Source organism: Periplaneta americana, chromosome 9, assembly GCF_040183065.1.
Source record: "Periplaneta americana isolate PAMFEO1 chromosome 9, P.americana_PAMFEO1_priV1, whole genome shotgun sequence".
Taxonomy (NCBI): Eukaryota; Metazoa; Arthropoda; class Insecta; order Blattodea; family Blattidae; genus Periplaneta; species Periplaneta americana.
This window is the reverse complement of record NC_091125.1, coordinates 10,110,163-10,122,790: the sequence shown is the minus strand read 5'-3', so window position 1 is coordinate 10,122,790 and position 12,628 is coordinate 10,110,163. Positions and strand designations below refer to the sequence as shown.

The following is a 12,628-nucleotide window of genomic DNA, read 5'->3' as shown; positions in this document are numbered from 1 at the left end:
GAGATTTAAGAGGAGTTTTTCATTTCATATTAATCTGCTCCTTCTCCATCTTCGTATCTGTTTAGTATTTTCAATTCTTTTATTTTCTTTTGACGTCTTAATCTCAAATCATTTTTGTAATAACTAGGGAACGTATTTTTATGTGCTATAGAACTTGAGAATATTGTCTTAGGTAGTAACTTAGGGAGCAAAAATATGGAAAATATGTACTTATGAAAATTGTAAAAATATTTTGTTTCAATATTACAAAATTTTAGTATGTATTATAAAAAATCACTTACCAATCATGTTGAGACAGTGATGGGTTCAAATAGCTGCTATTGCAGCGAACAATGAAGACTTTCACAAGTTTCCCATCACAAATCGATGCACGATACAGTGAGAAGGACCGTTCAACGTCACAAGAAGTTAGTCTTGCAAATTTAATCAAAGGAATGCCACTGACACACAAACTCTCAATTTCACTAATGTCTTCTTGTCCTTACAAAACTTTGGCAACTTTACACATAATACGAAATCCATAATTCTGCTACATTTTGGTAAGATAGTTTAGGAATTTCAGGATGACGACGATGAAACTCGTCTGCAGCTTCTCTTGTCCTGTGATTCTCCCCACAGAGCAGTACTAGCGCCACTCGTTGTTCAGGAGTCAACATGATCTCTTCAACTTTCAGTGATTACGGTATAAGTATCAAAACTGAAAACAATAAACAATAATGTTCTCTTCTTCAACTTTTACTCAACTCGAAATAATAACGCAAATAGTAAAAGAAAAAAAAACACAGACGAACTGTAGTATTGTTGTTTATCGTACCATGGCCTACTTCCATCAGGTGGAGAATTTCAGCGGTACATAATGGGAATACGTACCGCCAAACCAACAGTACAAATGAAACCAACAGATTACGAACATCTTGGAGGGAACACGTCATTATATTACTTTGTACAATATTTATTATTTCAGTTTTACAATTAGTATTGTTTCCCATTTGTTAATTGACTTTTGTGTCATACAGTATTTCAGAAGCTCTGCAAATATCTTATATATAAAAGTCAATGTGGCTATGTGTGTATGTATGTATGTAGGTATGTATGTATGTATGTAGGTATGTATGTATGTATGTACTCAATACAAATCTACACGCTTTCACCGATATTTGCCAAAGTTTGCACATTTAACCTTCATAACCCGGAGAAGAACATAGGCTACATTAAAATTGGATAGATGGACGTTAAATTATTGAAAACAATAAAAATTAGAAAGAAATAAAGCATATTGTATGATATTAAAATGGCCTCCTATTCTACAGTCAACTGTCTTTTATTGACGTCATCCAATCATGTCTTCTTTCGTTGTAAAAGCGGCCATATTAATATTGAAATATGAAATAAAATAAAATTAAATTAATATTACAAAAATGAGGGAAAATTTCTTGATTGAATGTGTCATGGGCAATAATATACAATACAAAATGACATAAAACACATATTTGTTTAGTTTTTATAGATTCAAAATCAAACATAATAGACAGCAAATGTGAAACATTAATAATAATTCATAATACTTAAATTCAAGCACTTAAATCGTAGCTCTCTGTAGCGTTGTGGTAATATGAATGACTTTGATGTATGGGAACCCAAGTTCGAACCTGAGCTCAAGACCTCTCTTTTTTCTATTATTTTGATAATTTAATTACATTAGTTTAGATACGTTATTTTTATTTTAACCCGCCATAAAGGGAGTTTTACTACAAAAATAATATATCCGTAGTATTGTGGTGTAGTTTATGCTGCGGGGGATTTTTATGTGATAGTGTTGGCTACATTGTTCCTTTTTTTGTTGTGAACGCACCCCCATTTTCGCCTCCTCTGATTGGAGGAACAAGGGATTGGGGCGGTTGTCTGCTGGAAGAGCTAGGAGCGGCCTCGTGAGACGGGACTCGGGTTCGAAGCGAGGCAGAGAGAGGACGTCTAGTTTCCAACCTCCACGGGAGGATTCGTCGGTTGTTTGTACTTCGCCAACGCCGGGATTGAGTCGACCCGCCTGGTTGAATCGGAACGACTCTGGTTATGCGTGGGAAGCATCACGATAGAACATCGTTTTCATATTGCAGTTACATAGACCCGGTAGCGGTCTGCTTCATCTCTAACAGAGCATTGGCCAGCTCTGTTAATTATCATATTCTACACAGAGTGGGATCGCCTACATTCTCTGGATGACAGTGAAGTTTCTTCGAGTCTATCGTGGTATTAATGGTGATAGTTTCTGAGTCGGTGACGAGGTATTCTACACGGACCTGCACCGGCAATCAGCTAAAGGTTGGAGTGTTGAACTTTATGGGATTTCTCAGAGCCCATGTGTCATGGAGAGCTGTACTTTATGTGGGGGATTTTATCACTCGTAGTGTATAGTACCATATTTTCACTTCTCATTCCATGTTAGTTATGAGTCTTCCCTCTCTCGGCAATTTACGCAGTTATCAGACTTTAGTATTTAAAATTCTTTTATTGCCCCCACTTCCTGCTTGGGGGTTTTCTTAAGTTTTCACAGTTCTTAATTTGTATAATATTTGTAGCTTCTTTCTCTCTACTTGTTTGTGGTTTATTAAATTGTTATGTTCATGATGGCTTGTGTTATAAGTACTATTGTTAGAGGCAATCAAAAACCTTGAACCATACGATCCTCTTTATTTCTCCTTCCTGGGTTTTCACCAGGCACGCCAACACGACAGTATTTTATTTATGATTTCTCAAACAAAGTTACCATACAATAATTATACTGAAATCTTTATACATAAAAGTGAATGTGGGTTTGTAATTTCTCAATACAAATCTACACGATTTGACCGATATGTACCAAAGTTTGCACATTTAACCTTCATAACCAGGAGAAAAACATAGGGTATATTAAAATTGTAACAAGTGACGTTAAATTAATTAAAGAATAGAAATAAATACGATCAAACATTCATGTGTAATATTAAAATGCTGTCTTCTATAGTCAATTGTTTTTTATTATTGTCATTTATATTCAACTTCGACTTTCACGAGGCCATGGAAATTATGACATTGTTGGTACATATCATGAAGGCTAAAACTAGACAATTCGCACAATAAATATCTTTACGCAGTCCAGGACCGTATTATGAATTTCTCGATGCAGTTGTAGATAGTGAGCAGGTTGTGTTTTATCCAACTGAATTCTAGGATTCTTTCAAACTACAAGGATTGCTACCACATAATTTACTTAATATTGAATAACCAGAAGTACTATTACGAAATATTAACCCACCAAAATTATGCACCAACATGAATTGGTGTGAAGAACTCAGACGAAACGTAATAGAAGTCGCAATATTAACTGGGAAAACTAAAGAAGAAGATGTTTTTATCTCACGTATTGCTATGATACCCATTCTATTTAATGCAATTGCAATTTCAGTGCGACTAGCATTTGTAATGACCATAGTAAAATGAAGCTCAAGGACAGTACCTCAACAGACATTGACTTGAAAACTGCGTGTTTTTAACATCCTCGACTACATTTTATACAAAGGAGTGGAAAAAAATATATATTTTACACATATCAAAAAGCAATTCAATGTTACTTCTGTCATGTTGCTAATGTAGTACGTGAATGTACGTAAGCTGACTGAAAATAGCATTGAATTAATTCAAAAATATACGTCTCTCAAAATATTGTTGTTCACGTCCGAAAATATGTTACTGCGAAGTTCTATCTTTATAATCACGTTGCAAATGTAGTATGTTATGCGTTGTGGAAATAACAATCTCTTAATTTCTAAAATACCGTTAAGCCTATACGTCTCTCAGAATATTAGTCTTTGTCAAAAAAATGACTTATTGCAAGTTTATATTGTATCTGTATTCCGTGTATAAAATAAGAATTAATCTAATATGTTCCGAATTTGTGAGATATAGTTTTGCAAGTCATATTTAAAAAAAACTGCGTATGATATGAGTGGATGTACAGTGGTCAAGGGGTAAAAAATCTTCCAATATAAATTAAATTATATATGTACATATTGATTCGATGCTGAAATTGATCAGAAAGAGGAAAAGGAATCATATTTTCGTTGGGTTTTACTTCGTTCATAGTTTGATTTTTCTATTATTTTATTTGTATTTCTGGCGGTGTGGAAGAGAAGACCTAATGGCCTTAACTACCCAGAATAAATAAATAAATAAAAATAAATAAATATATAAATAAAAAAACCTTGAACGTCAGGCACATGATGACATGTTTTCTTTTCGGTGCCTGATTTACAACTGTTTTAAATTGAGTTAACGCTGGCAGGCATTTCGGTAAGGAGTTCATCAATTCATGTAAATGACGTTAAGTAAAGATTAATCTTAGCTTAGCAAAGACAATTCGTTTTGGTTGTCTATAGTTAGGTTTCCGAGATTTCCGAAAATGTAATAAGCAATTTAATTAAAAACAGAAGCAGAAAGGAAACCCCGTGCAACGTCGGGTGCTTTTTGCTAGTAAATTAATAAATAAATAAATAATAATAATAATAATAATAATAATAATAATAATAATAATAAGTGTAATAACAATGAGTTCTTATTATTCTTCACATTTTATCGGGGATTACACACACGCGGAATTATGCCATTTTTTAAGTGTGGGAAGTAGCAAAAATTATCTACGGCATCCATCGTCAATTCCTGTTTCTACTAACTATATCTATAGAAATAGAAGAGTGTAAGAATAACCCTGTAAACTGCTGCCAAACAGCGAAGAATATGATCGGTACTCTTCAGATTTCGAGTATTTTCATATCTGCTACCAGTAAAGTAATATAATTATCCTTTCCTTAAGTATCAATAATCAAAACACGACAAATGATACGTGATCAAGTACGAGGTACTATAAACGATTTTTCAAACGTAAAGCATAATTTTATAGCAATTAAAATACAGAGTCCGCAAAAAAAAAAAAATATATATATATAATCTTTAAGGAACGAAAACTATTTATTATGTGTTTGTTTTACATTTAAATACTGATCACATATGTAGTATTGTCTTCAGTTAAACACATGGTTACTTTAGATGTTCAAAATGTTCGCCATTGGCGGCTAGACACATAACGCAATGATGAACGATTGCCCAGCTACGTCGGTCAATGTTTCAATGGAGATCGCTGCACATGCCGGTGTAATCTCCTGGCGAAGGTCCTCCAGTGTGCGCGGCTTACGTCGATAGACTTGATCTTTCACAGTTCCCCACAAGTAAAAATCCATAGGGGTTAGATCTGGCGACCGTGGGGGGAACTCAATGGGCCCTTTTCGTCCAATTCAAAGTCCCTGCAGATTGTCATCCAGGAAAGCTCGTATGGCTAGGTAGTAGTGTGGTGGCGCCACGTCCTGTTGATAGAAGACCTCATCACCAGCCCCGTAAACCGCACGTACACCTGGCAAAATTGATGTGCGTAACATTTCGAGGTACATTTCTCCAGTGACAGTACCATCAAAGAAAAAGGATCCTACTGAGCCCCTAGATGAAAGTCCACACTACACATGAACCTCTGGTAGATTGACCGCCTTATCCACATGAACATTAGGATTTTCCGAAGCCCAGTAGACACATTTATGCCGATTCACTATTGCATTAAGTTTAAACTGGGCCTCATCAGACCACACTACCTTCGTCACAAATTGTACGTCTTCAGTTACCATTCGCTGATACCATTCGCAAAATTGTATTCGACGATCAGGATCGTCATCATTAATCGCGTGCAGTAATCGTGGGCACTTAGCAGCTTTCAGAATTCGTTGTGCACTTGTACTGCTAATCCCCACTTTATGTAGCAGACTACTATGGAGAAGTAACAAACCTTACCAACACGAGAGCCGACAAAGCAGGACTTGTAGCTGTACGCAGTCTTCCCGATCTTCCTTTATGAATATCACAAATCGTTCCATACGCCTCAAACTTGTCAATAATGCGTTTAATTGTTAGGCGGGTTGGAGGTTCTGTTTCGTACTCCCGCCTCTTCTGACGCTGCACTTCAACAGCATTATCAAACCTCATAAACCTCTTCAGAATGCATTTTCGGTGCTCGAACGTCAAGCGTGCTCCAGCCATTTTGTTTTCTCGCTATCGTGATGAAAGTACCGACATCTGTTGAGCGAAAGACTATACTACAATTATGCAAGAAGACAATTTTGGACTTATAGTTCAGCTCTCTATAAAAATACGCCACTTGTATGGCTAATAATGAATCTGTTACAATCAAAGAGATCATTGATATCACAGCAGTAACACAAATTCCCGTTTATATGGCAGAAGCATGCAAACTGCTTATGCATTCTCTTGTATCTTGTTAGTTTTTGCGACTTAACAAGCAATTTCCACTTCTTTGGGTACCGAGAAGTTCAGTCGTTTGATGTAATTAGCTGCAACTCCCTTGTAAGGTCATATATTTTATCTTGATTAAGGAAATATGATTCATTTGGAATGCTCTCGTCACTAATGCTGAAGTCACTGTCGTCACTTGATTTTATCTATAACTTTGTCTACAACATCTGCAAACACAACAAAATGAGCCAGGTGGCAGTATAAAATGTCCTGATACAGAATTTGTTTTATTTAAAAACACAACATGCAACAGTATTAAGCCACCAGACTTCAATTGAGTTCACAACAGTGGCAGTTGATTGACTGAGACAAGTGAGGCCAGGCTTGGCTTAACTGAAATCAAATGTTGTGTTTTTATGTAATGTATTAGTTATTTGAATGAAACATATATCGCTGTAGAAGCATTTGAAAACTTTGTGATGTAGATAGATCTGTTTTGCAGTAAAATTTGTTCCTGAGGCCAGGATCGCTCGTGCCGGGTCTGGTTTGTAATGTATATAGACCTGTTTTGCAGTAAAATTTGTTCCTGAGGCCAGGGTCGCTCGTGCCGGGTCTGCTTTTGCATTTCGTGTGTCTTCGCGTGCTTTTTAGGTTGCACTTAAAACGTAACTGAGGCACAATTCGTCTGGCCTGGTCAGGTTTCACTTCTCCCATCCATGGGCCGGCCTCAAGGATAGAGTGGGGTGGGAATAGGGTGACTTGTCTTCCTAGATAGGCCATAAATAACAAAAATTCCAGCTCTTTGGCAGGCAGAGACCCACACTATTCTCTCCTCTTGTGTTAGTTTATGACTTAAGCGAGGGGGTTGTACTATTGCACTTCGTAGTACAGTAGTGAATCTGGGCCAATGGTGTTATGTATTTCGGGAAAATATAAACAGAAACAAATGCGAGAAATAATGCTAGTGTAGTTAATTCATTGTTAGAGTGTCCTTTTTCGAGAAGAAATAATATTGAAAGAAAGGAAGTTTTAAATAAGGAGAGAGCCTACCGAGATACCTACGACATCGCTGACAATTTTTCTGACAGATAATCTTAAAACGCGAGTTTCTATTGCATCCTGGTATGAGCAATATAAATGGTTAAGTGGTAATGTGGTGCAAAATAAACTTCTCTGTTGGCCTTGTTTATTGCTGTCAAAGGAAAAAAATAAAAAGAAAAGAAAGAAAGGGAAATTTCAACACACAATATGGGTTGCATCACACTGAAACAATCACTGAAATTCGCAGCATAACAGCTTATTTGGTGAGTGAAATTATTATTTTTCATTACTAGTAATAATATTAAACTAACAATAATAATAATAATAATAATAATAATAATAATAATAACAATAATAATAGAGTAATAATGATATTAATAATGTAATAACAATAATAATTAATATCATAAATAAACATTTTCTATCGGAGGCACTTAAACTAATTGCATCTGGCCTCACCGAGGATTTCGCTCACCGGCCGCTACTGGTTCACAAACAACAGTATCAAACCACAAGACCTCAATTGAATTCACAAAAAAAAGAAGACATTATGTGAAAAATATCGATACAATATTATAAAACTTATCGATGGTTTGTGAATGATGTCAATATATTGAATCCTTCTAGTTGTCTACTAAAGATACTATACCTATATTTGACTGCCATCTATTGCTAATAATTCTGAAATACTAAGAATGCCATAAAAGAGTTAATTTGAAATAGATTCACAATTAAAAAATAAAGAAAATCATCTACATTTGTGTATGGTAGGCCTATATTCGTGTTCAGCACAATAATTTTATTCACTATGGCTAAGAAAGCAACATAAACATTGTTTGTTACCTAATGTTATAGGTATTTTACGCAAAGAATAATATGTAATATATCTTATCTTGAAAATTTAACACGTCCTTATTTAAAATAGAGTTTATTTCAATCCCTGCTTAATATGTGTGAGAAAATACGTTATTAGCATGACACTCCTTTATTTCGATCTTTTACACTTTAGCAGCAATAGGCTATGTAAGTTAATGTCAGTATATAATAAATTGAATAACTTGTATCCTTTCAGTCCTATCTACTGCTATGGCGATTTGCTCAAAACAGTACAACTTGCTGAACTCTACAATGATTCCAAGACGTTCGTAGACTTAAAGCAAAAAGGAAATCCGGAAGAAACCTTGAACAAATTCGAAACTCTTATGAAAAATACGGAAGGAATGCCAAACAAAGATCAGGTATGTACGCAATATTCATAGAACGGCATTAGAATAATAATAACAGCCCATGAAACTCCATAAGGGCAAGGGCCTCTGTAATATGTGTTACAGTGCTGGTTCGTTTACTCCAAGAGGAATTCTACTCCTCTTGGTTTACTCTCAATTGGGGAGCCAATCCAATTCAGATTCTTGCCTGCTCTTCCCGCCAATGGTTAGTTTCTTTCTCTCCGTTTTTGTATGCGGCATTCACACTAAAATCCGTTCAGCTATAGAAAGAAACCTCACATAAACAAGGCAGTTTGTATCACCCAGTACTTAACAAACGTGATTGGTTCACGACACCTCTCTATCTACATAGCGACTTCTCCTCAGTATGTGTCCTTTTCGAGTATCACAAAAATGCTGTCTCTTTGCTCAAAATATGTCACAGTAGAACAGTAGAAGCTTTTCATCCTAATCAAAATACCCGTTTCGGATACCGTAACATTTTTTTTTTTATATAATCCACGGTTACTGTTTTCGTTAGTGCGACATATCCCTTTTCAAGCTATTTAGTTCATGGATGTCGCGTCTTTTAGCCGTCCAGAACAACACGATCCATTCGCACTTAAGAAACGTTGCCTAGTTGTAATGTTAAGACTCTGCCGCTGTTAGTGATGGTAAGTTAAATAATACATTCGCCCAGATAAAATATTATAGCCAAGAAGAAGATAAGACGTATGAAGATGAAGTCGCGTGAAAAGCATTTTAACAAACTGCATAACATATAAAAATGTGTCTGAGTGAAACGTACAGCAGAGTCCGTATAGGCCAGTTTCTATCTGATGCTTTTCCAATTCACTGCGGGCTAAAGCAAGGAGATGCACTATCACCTTCACTTTTAACTTTGCTCTAGAATATATCATTAGGAAAGTCTAGATAACAGACAGGGTTTGGAGTTGAACGGGTTTCATCAGCTGCTTGTCTATGCGGATGACGTGAATAAGTAAGGTCAAAATCCACGAACTATTAAGAAAACTCGGGAATTTTACTTGAAGCAAGTAATGAGATATGTTTAGAAATAAATCCTGAAAAGACAAAGAATATGATTATGTCTCGTGACCAAGACATAGTACGAAATGGAAATATGAAAATTGCAAATTTATCCTTTGAAGAGGTGCAAGAAATTCAAATATCTTGGAGCAACAGTAACAAGTAAATGACACTCGGGAGGAAATTAAACTTAGAATAAGTATGGAAAATGTGTGTTATTGTTCGGGTCATCCAGTCTGCTCTCAAAAAACATGAAAGTTAGAATTTATATTACCAGTTGTTCTGTATGGTTGTGAAACTTGGACTCTCACTTTAAGAGAAGAGCAGAGATTAAGGGTCTTTGAGAATAAAATCCTTAGGAAAATATTTGGGGATGAAGTTACGGGAGAATGGAGAAAGTTGCACAACGTAGAACTGCACGCATTGTATTCTTCATCTGACATAATTATCAAAATTAAATCCAGACGTTTGAGATGTGCAGGACATGTAGCACGTATTGGCGAATCCAGAAATGCATATAGAGTAGAGATGGGAAAAGTTATTTTCTCGTAACAGTTCCAACTGTTCCAGTTCCATGAAAATACTAGGTTGCAAATAACAGTTCCAAAATAACTACCACCATATATTATATAGCCTATGCCGAAGTTCGCTCCACAGCACCGGATCGAATCCCTCTCCTCCAGTGTTTTTCCCTTTGTGGCCTGTCTCCATATTGTTACCATAACAGATAAATTCTGTAGGAATGTTATGGTTTATTTAACGACGCTCGCAACTGCAGAGGTTATATCAGCGTCGCCGGATGTGCCGGAATTTTGTCCCGCAGGAGTTCTTTTACATGCCAGTAAATCTACTGACATGAGCCTGTCGCATTTAAGCACACTTAAATGCCATCGACTTGGCCCGGGTTCGAACCCGCAACCTTGGGCATAGAAGGTCAGCGCTATACCAACTTGCCAACCAGGTCGACTAAATTCTGTAGGATCAGAAATTAATTTTTACATTCGGTTGTCATAATGTAGTTCCATACACGGCCGTTTCTCCTTTAAAAGCGAAGGTAGCATCAAGTCGGCCGTGTTCCATAACATCGCGTATATTGTAACAGCAAGTATTTTGTATAACAGATACAGTACTACTAGTATGTAATGTAACAGCGGTGTTTTGGAACAAGCCGTTACGTTATTTTATAGTCATAACCAGGGAAAGGATTTATATGTAAATACATATTTACTTATAAAGCTAATATAATTTATATTTTGCATTATCTTTATGTTTCACAATGTGTAGGGTTGAAAAATCCTACTTTTATTTTCCATATTTTTCCATATTTTAGAGTTTAGTACATATTTTCGTTAATTTCCATATATTTTCCATATTTCATATAAAACAGTCCATATTATATTAGGTTTAACAATAAAACAAAACAAAATTCCATTAACTTTTAAAAATACATTTCAACAATAGAGATTTAAACACATGTTCAGTAATCCCTTTAACATCAGAGTTATTTGAAAATTAGCAGTCCTATCAACAATGGGAAAGTAAGTTACAAAACTGTATTAATTTAATTTAAAATTTTTAACAGACTTCAGTTGTGCAGCTCAACAGTTAAATGCCAGTCAGAGTACACATAGGTGCAGTTTTGTAAATCATACTATAAAGACGGTAAATATGCCAAAAGTACGTCATTCAGTCAATTTAAAATCAAAACTAACAAGTTACATTTCAGAATTTAAAGAAGATGGTTTATCAACTGACAATAAAATATTATTTTGTAATTTGTGTCAGTGTGCAGTATCATCTACACAAAAGTTCCTGGTGCAACAACACATTACAACTAGTAAACATCAGGCCAACAAACAACTAAATTCCAAGCAGAGACAATTGTTTTTAACACAACCAACAACATCGAATGTAAGATCTGAGTTTAACATCGACCTGTGCCGTTCTCTCATCTCTGCTGATATTCCTCTCTACAAACTAAAGAATAAGGTCTTCAGGGAATTCCTTGAAAAATATACTCAACATACAATCCCGGATGAGTCAACACTTAGGAAGACGTATGCTCCATCCATCTACGATGAGACAATACAGAAGATAAGAGATGAAATTAAAGATAGTTCAATTTGGGTTTCCATTGATGAGACTCCCGACAAAGAAGGTAGACTTGTTGGTAATGTAGTTATCGGTTTGTTAAGTGAACAATATTCTGAACGAATTCTTTTACATTGTGATGTTCTAGAAAAGTGCAATAACAAAACTATAGTTAAACTGTTCAACGAAGCTATGGGTATCCTGTGGCCAAAGGGTATTATGTACGATAATGTGTTATTCTTTATTAGCGATGCTGCCCCTTATATGGTCAAAGCTGGACAAGCATTATCTGTTGTATATCCTAAATTGACTCATTTTACTTGTGTGGCGCATGCATTTCATCGTGTGGCAGAAGTGGTCAGAGACAATTTCCCTAAAGTAGATTTGTTGATTTCATCAGTGAAAAAAGTATTTCTCAAAGCTCCCAGTAGAGTTAACGTGTTGAAAGAAATGTACCCTGAAATTCCATTGCCACCAAAGCCAATTTTAACTAGATGGGGTACATGGCTAGAAGCAGTTGAATATTATGCCGAACATATAGACTCTATTAACAATGTTCTCCTTGCATTGGACTCTGAAGATGCAGTCTCAATTGATACTGCGAAAACAGTTACCTGTGACATAAGTGTGAAGAATGACTTAGCTCACATTCAGCATACATTTTCATGCATCATAAAAACGCTCAAAAGTCTCCAAAATAGGCACCTTTCACTATCTGAAAGTTTTGAAATTATAAATAGTACTGTGGAACAACTGAATCGTGGTAGAGGTAAAGTTGCAGATGCAGTAAGAGCTAAGGTGGACACTGTACTTTCAAAAAACCCTGGATATGAAGAACTACAAAAGGTTGTTGCTGTGATGAGTGGTGAATCAACAGTGAAGATTAACTTGGACTTATCCCCAGCAGACATTGTGAA

The 12,628-nt window shown here is 35.7% G+C and overlaps 1 protein-coding gene across 3 annotated transcripts in view; it reads left to right on the top strand.

Moving 5' to 3' along the window:
- The window catches only part of LOC138705771 (trehalase-like), a 138,004-nt gene that overhangs the window by 18,143 nt on the left and 107,233 nt on the right, over window positions 1–12,628 (top strand). For all 3 annotated transcript variants that reach the window (XM_069834403.1, XM_069834402.1, XM_069834404.1), the window contains exon 2: window positions 8,441–8,606. In XM_069834403.1, the coding sequence (XP_069690504.1) occupies window positions 8,441–8,606 (166 nt within the window). The remainder of the gene's footprint in view (window positions 1–8,440; window positions 8,607–12,628) is intronic.